Raw genomic sequence first — 13920 nt, 5'->3', positions numbered from 1 at the left:
GCATCGTAATGTATGGAGGCACATCGCGCATTACATATGCGCGCGTGGGGAAGTGCTTGCGCGAGCCCGTCTATCAGGGGCAGGCGTGGGTTGCTACCGCCACGACGTCTCGTTTGTTCTCGGAAACGAACAGTTTATTTTCTTCGTCCAACAACTTGCAAAGGCAACGTGAGACGGCACATGCGGATTGTTGCCGGCGAGCCAACGCGGCGACTTCATCTTCCTGCCGCCTTTACGTGTCATGCGGCGCGATTCCGGGTTGCGGCAGCCGCGCACATGAGGAGCATTTCGGGGCCTATTCTGAGCGCGGCGTGGGTAACTGCGCCTGAAATGCGTCACCGTTAACGCCCTCTGCAGGCGATTCAAAAGCACCTCGACGCAATATCTATAAGGGGCACGGCGAAAGTAAATTTCATAGATTTTGTTTTCGACGTGGCTGGGAGGACTGTGTACTAAAAAGAAAAGATAAAAACGAAAATTGGTGGCTACTGCCGCCCGATTCATGGCCGATCCGTCGTAGTGGGTTGAGCCATATTCATAGGCACCAAACCAAACCAAGCCATGGCTCTCCCGTAGTCGAGATTAGATGTAAGCATGAACTGGTAACCGGTAAAGCAGATTGGTTGACGATGATACTAGCCACAATCTTAAAATGGGCGTAGTGCATGTTCGCAACGGCACACCCCACCACACCGCGCCATACTGTGCACTGGTCCACATGGACGCTGCCCGGCTAGAAGAAAAAAAACCGGCTGGAGGCGGCTCCTCAGGCAGCAAAAGACGCCAGGGAGACCGAGCGCACTGCCCAGCTAGAAGAATAGCCCGTGACGGACGCGCGACCCAATGTCTCAGCAAATCTCGATTCTTGTTGCTTCCTGATCTCGACACAAGAGGTCACTTGTTGAGCCGCCTCTGAGCAAAGCGCTGGCTTCGCGGAACGTTCGCTTGCTAAGGCTGCCTGCGTGACGTAATGCTGTCTCCTAACTTTTTTCCTTCCTCCATAAAGGCAAAGCCAAGGAGGTTTTTAAACCTCCTTGGGCAAAGCTGCGTACGAGACGCATAGTAGATCCGCAGCAAATTCTATTTCCCAGAATTCAAGTGTATGTTGCCGTGTGTCTGCCTTCTGAACGTCGCCCCTCCACCCCCCCCCCCTTCCATTAGGAATGACAAATAAAACTTAAGCGTACTAGACGTTACAGCTTGAATTATATTGGGAATAAACTTTCGGAAGAACTCGGAAGCAGTATTTTTTCTAACTTGTTTGGGAATAACTATAGCGTATTAACGCGATCCTGTACAAAAAGTGGGGCGCGGCCGTGGGGGGGGGGGGGGGGGCAGTCTCGTTTTATTCTCGCAACTTGCCCGGATGTTGTCGTTTGGGTGCCTGGATAACGGCTCTGACTTTTGGCGACCTTAAGGGGAGCTGAACGCATTTCATGCGCAAACAACTCGAGCACAGTCGCTGCCTGGCGGGCACTGGCAGAACTACAAATAGTGTGGATGGCGCCGCGCGTATGTAGCTTTGCCAAAATGTTATGAAATCCTTCGGGCTCTAAAGATACAAAAAAAGATTAAGTTCTGTGGATTTACGTGCCAGAACCACAATCTGATCATTGAGGCACGCCGCAGTCGTCGACTCCGGAATAAGTTTGACCTCCTGGGGATTTAGTAACGTGAACCTAAATCTAAGCACACGAGTGTTTTGCATTTTTGCCCTCGTTTACAAGGGGCCACCATTCACGGCACCGAAATTACGATTTCGAGCGCCTTAGCAACACTTCGGCCGACACTGCAGACCTTCGAGGCTAACGCAGCCTTTCGTGGCCACTGAACCGAATTGGCTGCGTCATCGGCCAATGTGGCTCAGCGCGCCATGACGCCTACATCGCCGTACAGCGCTCGTGGTCAAAGGTTCAATTCCCGGCTGCATTTCCAAGCGCACTGGACGCAAAGCACGCTGGTGTATATACTTGGACTCGGGTGCACGCTATGCAATCACCAGAGGGTCCGAGTTGCGTCAGAGTTCCTAGCTCATCGCCCTACTGTTCGGCGTGCCTCACACACGAGCTGTTCGGAAGCTCGTGACGTGAAAGTTCATCATTTAAAACACAGATATTCCCAACAGGAAGATGGCGACGAAGCGATCAACAGAGGGGAAATCAAGGAACGCCTCAGCGTACACAGGATCAAGGATTGATTGGCGGACTAGTTGGTTCATTATTACAGGAAAATGACAAAAAGAACGGAGCGCTTCAAGACGGGACGCAAGGGAAGAACCACGCACAGACAGCGTAGTGTGTGTGTGTGGTTCTTCCCTTGCGACCCTGTCTTGAAGCGCTAAACAAAAAGTACACGTGCCAAAACCACTACCTGATTACAAAGCACGCCGTAGTGGGGGACTCCGGATTAAGTTGGACCACCTGGGATTCTTCAACGGGCAGCTAAGTCTAAGTACACGGGTATCTTTGCATTTCGCCCTCATCGAAATGCGGCTGCGGTCGCCGGGATTCGATCCCGCGACCTCGTGCTTAGCAGCCCACCTTGTACAATCAGTGCATTTTACCAGTGCTGACATATGAGGCAGAGACTTGGAGACTGACAAAGAAGCTTGAGAACAAGTTAAGGACCGCGCAAAGAGCGATGGAACGAAGATTGCTAGGCATTACGCTAAGAGACAGAAAGAGAGCGGTTTGGATCAGAGACCAAACGGCTATAGACGATATTCTAATTGAAATCAAGAGGAAAAAATGGAGCTGGACAGGCCATGTAATGCGTCGGTTAGATAACCGTTGGACCATTAGGGTTACAGAATGGGTACCAAGAGAAAGAAAACGCAATCGAGGACGACAAAAGGCTACTTGGCCGTAGATATGTCTTGAAGCGCTGTTTCTTTTCATTTCTTTTTCTTTGATAGAATCAACGTTTCGACAGGAAGAGGGGGGTGGGGAAGGGCGTGTGCTTGTCATCGTCGGGATGCGTCCGACGGAATGCGCCATCATGTATGCGCGTATGGTCGCAATTCTACTTGCCGTCTCCGGCATGAGCGTGGTTCGCGTGGCAACAGATGCACACTTCCAGCCATTCGCAGCGTTTGGAGGGCGTCACATTTTTTTCTCATTCTACAGGTGAACAGCAGCAGCAGGCCACTGGATGCATTAAAACGCGCTTTTCTCTTCCATATATTTCCTCGTATTTCGCGGTTGCTTCGTTTTCGGCTGATATATTTTTTTTTCGTTGTTTTGCCGTTTCTGTTTCTTCGTAACGAAACCGAGAACTGTCACCACGATACGCGCACGCATTTCGCGAACCTCCGCAGTTACGAAAGGCTCTGCTTCCACGAAAAAGTGGCACTTTTTCCCGACAGACACGTGCATTATGTTCCTCTCCTTAACAGCTACGTTCTATCATTCGTTGTGCACCTCTTTGTTCTCTTGGCTGTACACACACACACACACACACACACACACACACACACACACACACACACACATATATATATATATATATATATATATATATATATATATATATATATATATATATATATATATATATATATATATATAATATATATATATAATATATGTCGTTCCAGGACGTTTTGCCTTGTCTTACCGGAGCTGTCAGGAAAACGTAAAATAATCATCCCCAGCCCTCTCGCCCTCCATACCCTCATTTCCCCATCCAATTTATTGTTATTTAGCATCTAGCGTGACATAAGGGCTTTTGGCGCTTCGTTGTTTTTTTTCTCATGTCGGTTACAAGCGCGCTGCAATGTGCGGGGCACATTCTTTCGTAACCTGATCAGCGAAGAAATCGGTCTAACTGGTGTATATTTTCTCTTCCTTTTTTCAATCTTTTTTTTGTTTGTTTGCACGGTCGATATAACGATTGCGATAGAATTTCGTCCTTACCGAAAGGCACCTCTCCCTCTCCCTCCCCCCCTTCCTCCCACCCCGTACGCGTGACGAGCGTTTGTTCGAGACTCGTGGAAGGGGGACCACCAAACTGCGCCTGGAAGTGATGCGACGTCGCGGCATCTTCGCTTCGGCTCGTGTTCGATGTATGTCTAGAAGCGTACAGTGAGGGGCTAGTTGGTATGACATTATGAGAACAAAGGAAAAGTGCGCAAAAAAGAACAAGACAGAGAAAGAACCACACGACACAGGCGCAGAAGAACCAATGCGCCTGTGTCGTGTGGTTCTTTCTCGGTCTTGTTCTTTTTTGCGCAGTTTTCCTTTGTTCTCGATGTATGTGCCCGCGAGCGAGAGATGAAAAAAAAAGAAAAGAGGCAACCCCGCGGAAATAATGCGGTTAGGAGACTGTAATAGTTTGTATAGTTCCCCAGAACGAAACTTTGCAGAATAATTACGGTTAGAACTACGTAGCAGTTTCTGTTAGTTCCCTGAATGCAGGTGTTGCGCAAGGCCCCGCACTACACGGTGCGTCGAAAGAATCTCGAAAGCGCGCCAAAGTGAAGCAGTAAAGTAACGGTAGTAAAGTAAAGCGAAAGAAAAAATAAACAACGAAAGGAAGAAACAAAGAAAGCAAGAAAGGCCGATCTGGTGAAACCTTCGGTAAGCAGAACGTGTTGCTGGCCGAGCAGGTACGTGTTAGTGACAGCCTGAATGGCGCAGCCATAATGCAGATGCAACGTTACAACGAATAGGAGACTGCGCTCCGTTTTCTGTATTTGATTTCTCTTCACGTGCATGGCATGCAGTAAGCTTGCGTAAGACAGCCTGAATACAGCCGCGTGCATGGCATGCAGTAAGCTTGCGTTTAGCAGCCGTCAGGATCTGCGTAACACTAAGTGACATTGTTAAAGATTCACTTGACTCGACCTAGCAGCCATGATGAAGCGCTTAGAAAAAAAAAGCCGAATTGAGAAACTGGAGCATGAAACACAACGTAAACTGAGCTGTTCTTCAAACTGCGGATGTTGGTAGGCATCATCTCAACACTCTGTGCGGTGAAGCGAAACTGTGTACAGTGACAGCTAGTCACAAAAGTGGATCGCTTTCACGATTCAGAAATAAAAAATAAGAGGGCGGGGGGGACGTTGACGGGACTTGCAGATTGTTGCCCGACATCAATGGCTGCGACGGCGTAACGGAAAGCGTACACTGACGGACACATCAAAGCTAGTTACGCGCATTTGACTGCTCCGTTGGGGTAAAAATATAGTTTCTAGACGCTAAGGACCTTTCTAGTGAACGTTGAAAGACGAAGATCATGGGCAGCGACGTCAGAGTGTGCCCTAAGCTAATTGTAAGGCAGAGACGGTAGATATTGGCAGTCGCAGGGCAGCATAGCAAGCTCACTCGAGGAAGTTGAGCGCCAACAGTCCCTTTATACCGAATACCCACTTATGCTCGCAATCGGCGTAGATCGTGTTCGTCGCCAGCCGGTATTTGATTCGTGGCTGCCTGCCACTCTTGAAGTAACACCTTCTGGTAAGAATACTGAGAGAGAGAAAGGAAGGAGAGGAAAGGCAGGGAGGTCAACCAGACATGCGTCCGGTTTGCTAACCCACACTGGGCGTAAGGGAAAGGGGGTAAAAAGGAAGAGATGAGCACTGAGTTCATGTACTGAACTCTTGCATTAGCCAAAGCAGTAAGGCGCCTTAGGCTTTCTTTTCATACTGGCTCCTCCGCTGGGACGACCGAGAGCGTCGCTGGCCGAATAAGAACACCGCGTACCAAGTTGGAAAATCGCAGAAGAGATTGTCAGAAACAGAGAAACTAATTTACATAAGCGATGGCTCTGGGCCTATTTCCGGAAGTGGGTAAGGTGGAAAGGAGGTAAGCACAGCTCACTACGGAAAGTTCGAACGCGAAGGTCCATAGTGAGTTCAGTGAGTGTCTCTTTGACGTTAGCCCTCGATAGGACCCACTCCTCAAACAATGTCATCTCCTTAGGTCGGTACATACGCCCGGAATGTCTTTAGTCCTTCCCATTCTCACACGAGTTGGTGGACACGTGGAGTGTCCTCCCTTCAGCATGCAAGAAGAGTGGAGAGCTGGGCGAGTTAGTATATCTTTTTTAGAAGACTAGAAACAGTCCACGAAGGAAGCAATACGTTGGAGGACGTAGGCACCTCCGGTGTTGTGTTTTAACTGTCATTCGTTCGTTGTACGCGCCCTTTCTGGTCTTCCCAGAATATGGGAAACTTGACAGCGCCGCACATACGAGGACAGATTCACGATGCGAAAGCACTCAGCTTTGCTTAGCAAGGCAAAATCACGAAGGAAGGTGGAGACTTGGGGCCGATTTCGCAAAGCTTTTCCTTCGTAAGTGTTCTTTGCCATTGTCCAGTCGCCCTTCCGTAATAATATGTCCAGCAGCCTGATTGGCTGGAATTTTTTTTCTTACGAGGAATTCTAGCGCAGGAAACCTTTGGAAATGAAATGAAACTTTTCTCACTACAATGCTGTGCAGCCTTGATGGTACAATCGAAAAATTGTAACGAAAAGAAGTGAGCAGACGTGACGGGGTGCGCTCGTTGCTAAGGTTACTCACCCTTAGATCCGAGCACGGCCATCACTTCGCCGGCGTGCAGTTCCATGCTGATGTCTTTCAGCAGCGGCGCCGTGACCGCGGTTCCGGTGAACGCTTGAAAGCAGGTGGGCGGGGACACGGGCCCCGTGTAGTGCACGCCCGACAGCTCGAGCACGTGGTCGGTCGCCATCTTGACGGTGCCGCGAGGGCGCGAGTTTCCTTCTGGAACGAGAAGGTTAGCAGAGTGACAAGGTGTCCCAATGCAGAAATCGCCTCATATATATATATATATATATATATATATATATATATATATATATATGTGTGTGTGTGTGTGTGTGTGTGTGTGTGTGTGTGTGTGTTTATTTATTTATTTATATTATAAGCTATTCACAAGCAGGACGCTATTGGTATGAACGCATACGCTCTATAGTCGGATACAACTTTAGAAAAAAGGGGAGGCCCCGCCCAGATGACCGAAGCGGCGAAGTCACCGGCCGTCCGGCGCATGACGTCGGTACAGAATGCGCGCCCATTGGTGCACCCGCCTCGGAGGAGTAAACGCCCCCTTTTTTCTAAAGTTGTATCCGACTATAGAGTGATCGTTTGAGCCCGTCGCTAATTTAGGACTACAGCTGGTTCTTTTAACTAAAATAAAAAGTCGTCGTGATACCACGCACATTATTAATCTCCTTGATTGCGCATTGTAGCACGAAGTATAAATTGAGCACACGAATAGACGCGTCCGGGAGGTTTCAAGCGACACGGATCAACACGCTGTAGTACCTACAACTGGGGCGCGGATTGCTAAAAAGTGTTTGCTTGCGTGCTGTCAAAGAACATCCACAAAGGAAGCAGTGCATCGCCGTTCCGCTGATCGTCGTGCGATTTCTGTCGCTCGGGTTCATACGAGCATGAGCGCTTCGCGAGGAGTTGCGATTGTCGATAAGAAAAACGGATGATAGATAGGCAAGTACGTCAACCAGTACAGAAAACCGGGGGGAGGGAGGGTTGATTGGAAGAGCTAATGGAGATACACCGACCACATGTACTCGATCACAGTCGCCTGCTGAACGTGGCACTTCTCAGCGCTAAAGACTTAGGGAGTTCTCGTCAGAGGGCATTCGGAGTTGCGTCAGTACCGTACTCAACGAATGAAATTCGAAAAGTCGATTGCGTGGTTTTTGCATAGTCCAATGAAAAAAGAGTAAAAAAAATATATAAGAGAAGGTGCACGAATACTTGCGACTAATTGTGATGAGTCTCGAACGATGTCCGACTGCTTATCGCATGCGACGAAGAAATTCTGGTGGAAGCCACCCATCGATGATTACCAATCTTATCAACATCAGTATGTCATCATCACCATCATCATCTCGAGCATCGTAAGCGTCGTCGTTTTCGTGGGCATGACCACCAGCATCATCATCATGAGCATCATAGACAACATAGTGGAGCACGATCATCTGATTTCGTTGCTTCGAGAGGCACAACGTATGCGCATCACACTAGGGTGACTCGGCATTACTGCGTCGTATGGAGACACCCTGCATGAGACTAAATCATCAGATAGCATTTAGGCGGTGTCTCTATACCACAGGCGCCAAACAGAGGTTAAAAACCTGAAGCCAACAAAGTGGTTAGAGGCAGGCGAAGGAATGTTTCGCATTTAATAAAACAATATTCGGCCGCAATTTCCCAGTAGACCAGAATCCTGTCTAATATTTTCTATACAGCAGAGCGACCGAGTTTCGTCTTTAATAATATTTAATATACCGCTGCGTTTAGTTGCTGCTGCTGCAGTTTATTGTGCGTGAGCGGAACGGTGAAATGCCTTCATTATTCAGGGAATGTCTGCCGGGTGAATGCGAACGCGACTGCTGGGGGTCCGCCAGTGACGCTACAGGTAGAGGTATTCCGAGTATGCGACAAGCGCCATGCCACAAACGTTAACAAAAGATTTCTCGCTCGCCTGATTTACGTTCCCTCGCGAACTTCTTTGTCCAATAAAGAAGACTCGGAACGTGGAGAATTCGTTAACGCGATTTCATGCGACTTTAGGCAGCAATACTACTTCTGTAAGGTAAAAGAGAAATACGGAACGAATACCTCGCAAACTTTTCGAAAGGAGATTTCTTGCTCGCAACGCGCGAATATTCACTCGCACAAACACCGCACAAACAGTCTCAGGCTTCGAGTTATGAGCAAAACTGTAATTCTTCGTAGTTAATCCACGATGAAGATTTTCTCATCACTAAGTAAATGAATGTTTAAGTCACAATTTAAGTTATTTGCTCGGCTTCGAAAGCGGAGGTTCAAGCACGGCGTTAGGCGAACTGTCCAATTGCAGACATACGCGAAAATAATTTTCGCCACTTTTCCAAATGCAAAAAAGCCAAGAAACAAACGTACCAATAGAATGCTCTTTTTCCCTGACAGCGCGCTTGCATGATTTCGATATCATGATTGCCGCGAAATGAACTTTTCGGAGAGGCTGCCTAGAAAAACATTTTCACGAAGGGAAATAATTTCTGGTTGACGCATGCAGAAGAGCGCAAGCTATATCTAATTGCCAGGTGTGCTACATCTTAATTCGCGGGTGTACGTTTGATTGATTGATTGATTCATTCATTGATTGATTGATTGATTGATTTTGACGTTCCGAAGTACTGCTAGCACTATGAGAGGCACCGTATAAGGGAAATCTCCAGATTCATTTTGACCGCCATAAAATATTTGAAGTGCTCATGAATCTAAGTACAACTGTGCATTTTTACGAGCAATATCATGGGTAAAGGAGCCTTGAGGGGGCATGCGCTAAAATACCCGCGCTATTTGAACTACATAGAGTCGTTTACGACACTTAATTCCGTTTGAATACTGTAGTCGCCGAATTGCTTATAAAGCTCTGGGTGATCCTCTCCATGTAGCTCTCGCGACAGATTCACGGCAGACTCATGACTTCGTTTCACTTTTCGTGAGCAGTGTCTTAGCAGTAGCTGCAATTAATGGCGTCGATCTGGCAACGCGGTCGTTGAACACGGAAGACGTCTATAGCTTAAACGAGCATACACGCTTCTCCTGTATACAAACGTCGTTCCCACTTTCATCAGAGTGACGAAAACATTTTATCACGACGAGTTCACGCAGGAGGCAGTTGCAGCTGACACGTTTAGCGTTTCTCTACAATTCAGAAACGCCGTAGCTAGAGCAGATACATTGGTTTGAAAGTTGACAGAAACTTAGCAGAAACTAAGTTAACAGAAACTTGGCACGTTGCGGCGTATGCCTACATCAGCGCAATACTCGTTGTAAATGGTGTAGCGCGAGCAAATTTGAAATACAACAGAAGAGCGGCCGTGAAGGGCCTGTACCATAAATATGTGCCAAGCCGTCGAACTATCCATCTTGTGGTCCATGCCGCAAAGGAAGCACGAGCGTATACGCTTCTTTAGCTTTCTTGACAGCAAACCAAACATATACCACACGCAGTCATCAATATAGCAAAATTAACTGAAACTCACCGAATTAGGCTCTTATCCAACGTGCTCTCTCTCCCAATTTCCGCCAGAACACCGGATCGCCGCGTTATCGACTTCTTCTCCGGTGTCACCGCAACACCACCGCGCTTCCGCCACAGAACCGCCCCGCACACCGCGTCGCCTACTCCCGCCGTTCCTCAAGGTGTTTGCATATTCATCTCCTCTCCTTCGCGCAATTTCCTTCTCTCCCGTCGGCTGCGGTGAACAAAAGAAGTGAGGGAGGGGGAGGGGCTTCAGCACTAAACGATGTGCACGCGCCGCTGAACGAGCCAGCTCGTCGGCGCAAGGACGCAGCTCGGATGCGTCGGCTTCGGGCACCCTCGCGAAAGTCTTTTCGTCTGCGACCCCCGGTCGCCGAGGAGCAGACGACAAGCACCGGCGAGGCGGCGTTAGGCGTAGGTGAATCTGAGCGCGCGCCACACCACTTTCTTCTTCTGCTCCTGCTGCTTTTTCGTTATCCTCACCCGGTTTTAACGCTCTCACACCTGCGTCGCCACAGTTTTTTATGCGTGCGTCTCTCCGGTTTTCAGGCCAAGTTTGCTGCTCGTGCTGCAGGCGCAGCTGTTGCGACCGAGCAGAAGTCGAAGGTGGTGACTGTCTCTCTCGGGCCGGGGGATGGCGGTGGTGGGTGGGAGATCCGAAACGTCGCCTCGGAGCTCCCACGTCTTCGCTGCTATAGCGAGCCAAACAAAATATTAAGAAGAAGAGACCGGCGAAACGCCGCGGGAGTTGATACATAACGCATTCGCGCGTGGCAAGAGTTTGTGCGTCTGTGCGGCGCTTTCTTCTCGCGCGAGAACGCGTGTGCGGTGTGTGCCAGACGTATGACGACGATAGGCGCGCTTGCTAGTTCGTCTGCTTTTGTGGGTTTCGTCGTCGTTCGTCTGCTAGCTGTATGCCCGAGTCGTCTGCTATCGCCCTGAAAGCGAGCGAGTGAGTGCGGCGTGAGTGGTGCTGTGAGTGAGTTTCTTTTTCGTGAGCGAGTGAGTTCGAGAGTGAGTTGGCGCGTGGATGGCTCTTCTGTGAATCGCCGCCGCGGCACCGGAGTAACGGTGCCTTTTGGCGCGCAGTCCTTGTGCCAGAACGCGTTGGTTGCGTTTGGATGTAGCTCGAAAGGCATTACTGGGCGGACGTCGAATATCTCGTCGCAGACTGCGCGGCTCCTAGCAGGGTAAGCAGTGTTTAATACGCCTCTTGCGCTCCCTTAACCTATTAAGGTAGACCGAGTAGTGGTTAATTCGCAGGTGTGGCCCGATGTGAAGAAATCAGGCGTGACAGCTGAGATCATATTACAAAGTGTGTGATTCAGCGAGGCGTAAATTGGGACAGGAACGCAGCGGGAGAGGGTGGAAAAGTGACGGAGCTCTCTCCCTCGCTTGGCTGCCGAAGTTTCTGCCCTACTGAGATCACCTGTGCTTGGCACGAGAACTAATGCGTTGCGTTAATAATTCTGAAATTAAACCATAGATCTCCGGATACTTGCATATCAGCTGCCATTTGTTTGTTTGTCTTTTCGCTTCAACCGTTGAAACGCACTTGATGAACGTAAACCCGCTGCATCTGCGATATAAAATTGCGCATGCTTGTATACGGAAACCATACAGGGGTATGTTTAAGGGGTACGCAGGTTCGGTAAAAATAAGTTGACGTGGGATCGAGCGCTCAATTGTGCCGAAATCAATAGCAAGATCCGCGATACCCTCTAATATATAGCCGATATCTAGTAAGCAACCAATATGACAGACGGACAGGAACATTTTCAGCACTTTGTTAGCTTCAACTTTCCTCACGTTCCGCATGAGGGCACATCGCAAGCATTTGTACTTAATACGGACTTTTTCAACTCGACACACACAAAGCACTCCCATGACTCGGGCTTTGGCGGTCGCTCATCCTGATAACTGGTTATCTGCAATATTTCTTCTACTATTATCTCGTGCCACGCCGTATAGTATTGGCATCACGCTACAACCACCCGTATTCTGTTAAACAGATTTCCTGCATGCTGTTTGCTCTCTGGAGCTTTAATTGTAACAGAACAGATGGAAATGTTGGGGACGTCACATCGTATTAGCTGTCATGCCAAAGTATGTTCCTTTTAAAGCGAAGCTTTCTTGGCAGGCCACGGAGTCATGTACGTAGGTCTGCATCTCGCAGTAAGCGTGTGTTTATATACTACACAAACTGGCCCCGGTATTTATAACCACTGCATGTTGACCGACAAGGTAACGTGAGTCAGCGCATCTGTGTTCTGCGTAATCAGACAATATATCACGACGTGTAAGTATAACATTTAGACATGTAAGTATAATGTAGCCCAAAAGCCGTCTTTAAAGCAGACACACCTCTTAACAGAATAAGCGCATGATATTGAGTGGCTCAATTTGTTTTCTTGATTCGGGCGGTTACCATTTAAAAAAGACTGTGTGTGTTCTCGGATGCACCAGCTTATATATAGGCTGGAAAATTTAGCAATGAAGTAGGGACAGTGAACACGTCTAGGTTTTGTGTTTTCAAACAGTAAGCTATTGCATAAAACTTGTGCAAGTGTAATGTCTACTCAATAGTGTATGTAAAGCGGACAAACCATTCAATGGGTCGCGCATTATTTTTAACGGCTTCTTTCCTTTCTCTACGTTTTTTACGTTTGGCCTCCCCCGTTCTTGGGCCAATGAGAATGCTCCACGTTGACACGAGGTGACACAGAAGCCTTAAATGTAATTACACATGTTCTGCACTTCTTTATGCGTATGGAAACAACTTTATTTCAACTACCTCCTGGGCTAGTTCGCCGTGCGGCTAATTACGTGTTCCACGCAGAGACGCCAAATACAGCTGCACGTAAACTTCTAATGGGGGTAAAAAGTTCGGAAGTAGAATCGGCAGAGGGGTTCATTTCCGAGTATTGCTTCCGCTGATCGGGTACTTATGTATCGGAGATACTTAAATGTCGCGGAGAGACGCCTTGGCATTATCTCTATGCTTATACACTTCTCGCCATTCTTCCTTCGACAAACATCGAATATCGCCCTTAGTCCTCGTGATATATTTCTGCGTAGACGTGTCACAATGTGCGACCACATGAACTACTGTTCGCATTTCGGCACAACCTATGAAAGGTATAGTGCATAAAATATAAACGCTGCATGAAATTAAAGTTGGAGTCCGTGTGGTGTACGCACATAAGTATTGCATGAAATTACGCGTTACGTATGATTCAAATAAAGACAATGGTACGCATCAAATTAAGTTACGTAGCATTTCATTGAGCGCTTCACGAACATGTCGCTTCACATAGCTATTCCAGCGCGAGCGTTGAATCTTCGCAGTTTCTCGACCTGTGAGCACTGAATTTGATTTGAGCGTTTGAAGTAGGCTTACGTTGATTCGAACATGTGTCTTGGATTATCCGTGATGTTTTGTACAACGCCGCGTCACGTTACTGCGACAGCAGTTTAACGCCCTAAACTGAATTTGCATTGTTGCTTTCTTCGTTACATCCTCATCGTCGTGCATTTGTTACCGTCGACGTTATCGTATCGCTTTGTTACGTCAGCGTTATGGGTCGGACCACCTTCTCAATCGCACCTTCACACTCGGTATTGAGCGGAAAAAAACAAGGCCGGAACTTCGCACCGCTAACTTTCTGTGTAAGGGAATTGTCGTTTACCCGAACGGAATATAGCACGAAGCTACAAAGGAGACCCCTACGAGTTTCTCAGAAAGAAGACTCGGCAATTGAGAAAGAAGCTCCGTCCTTGTCCGGGATTCGAACCTAGGACAAACGCTTTTCCCCGGCGCGGTCGCTCTGCCACCTGATCTTAACCAGGATGCTAGCAGATCGAAGCGCGAGGGCGAATATGATCGACAACTCGAA

The 13920-nt window shown here is 48.3% G+C and overlaps 2 protein-coding genes across 5 annotated transcripts in view; one reads left to right on the top strand and one right to left on the bottom strand.

The window, feature by feature from the left end:
• The window catches only part of LOC135916505 (ATP-binding cassette sub-family G member 8), a 337391-nt gene that overhangs the window by 5867 nt on the left and 317604 nt on the right, over nucleotides 1–13920 (top strand). The window contains exon 1 of one of the 2 annotated variants that reach the window (XM_065449892.2): nucleotides 10953–11214. The exons of the other annotated variant lie outside the window; for it this stretch is intronic. The gene's annotated coding sequence lies outside the window, so the exon portion shown is untranslated. Of the gene's footprint in view, nucleotides 1–10952; nucleotides 11215–13920 lie in introns of those variants that run through there. 2 annotated transcript variants of the gene reach the window in all.
• The window catches only part of LOC135916508 (ATP-binding cassette sub-family G member 5), a 77674-nt gene that overhangs the window by 36690 nt on the left and 27064 nt on the right, over nucleotides 1–13920 (bottom strand). For 2 of the 3 annotated variants that reach the window (XM_065449897.2, XM_065449899.2), the window contains exon 2: nucleotides 6523–6723. In XM_065449897.2, coding sequence (XP_065305969.1) covers nucleotides 6523–6691 — 169 coding nt within the window. In that variant the 5' untranslated portion in view covers nucleotides 6692–6723. Of the gene's footprint in view, nucleotides 1–6522; nucleotides 6724–10025; nucleotides 10418–13920 lie in introns of those variants that run through there. The other variant, XM_065449898.2, reaches the window with a different exon arrangement.

Source organism: Dermacentor albipictus, chromosome 9 (assembly GCF_038994185.2).
Source record: "Dermacentor albipictus isolate Rhodes 1998 colony chromosome 9, USDA_Dalb.pri_finalv2, whole genome shotgun sequence".
NCBI lineage: Eukaryota > Metazoa > Arthropoda > Arachnida > Ixodida > Ixodidae > Dermacentor > Dermacentor albipictus.
This window is presented reverse-complemented; position numbering and strand designations above follow the sequence as displayed.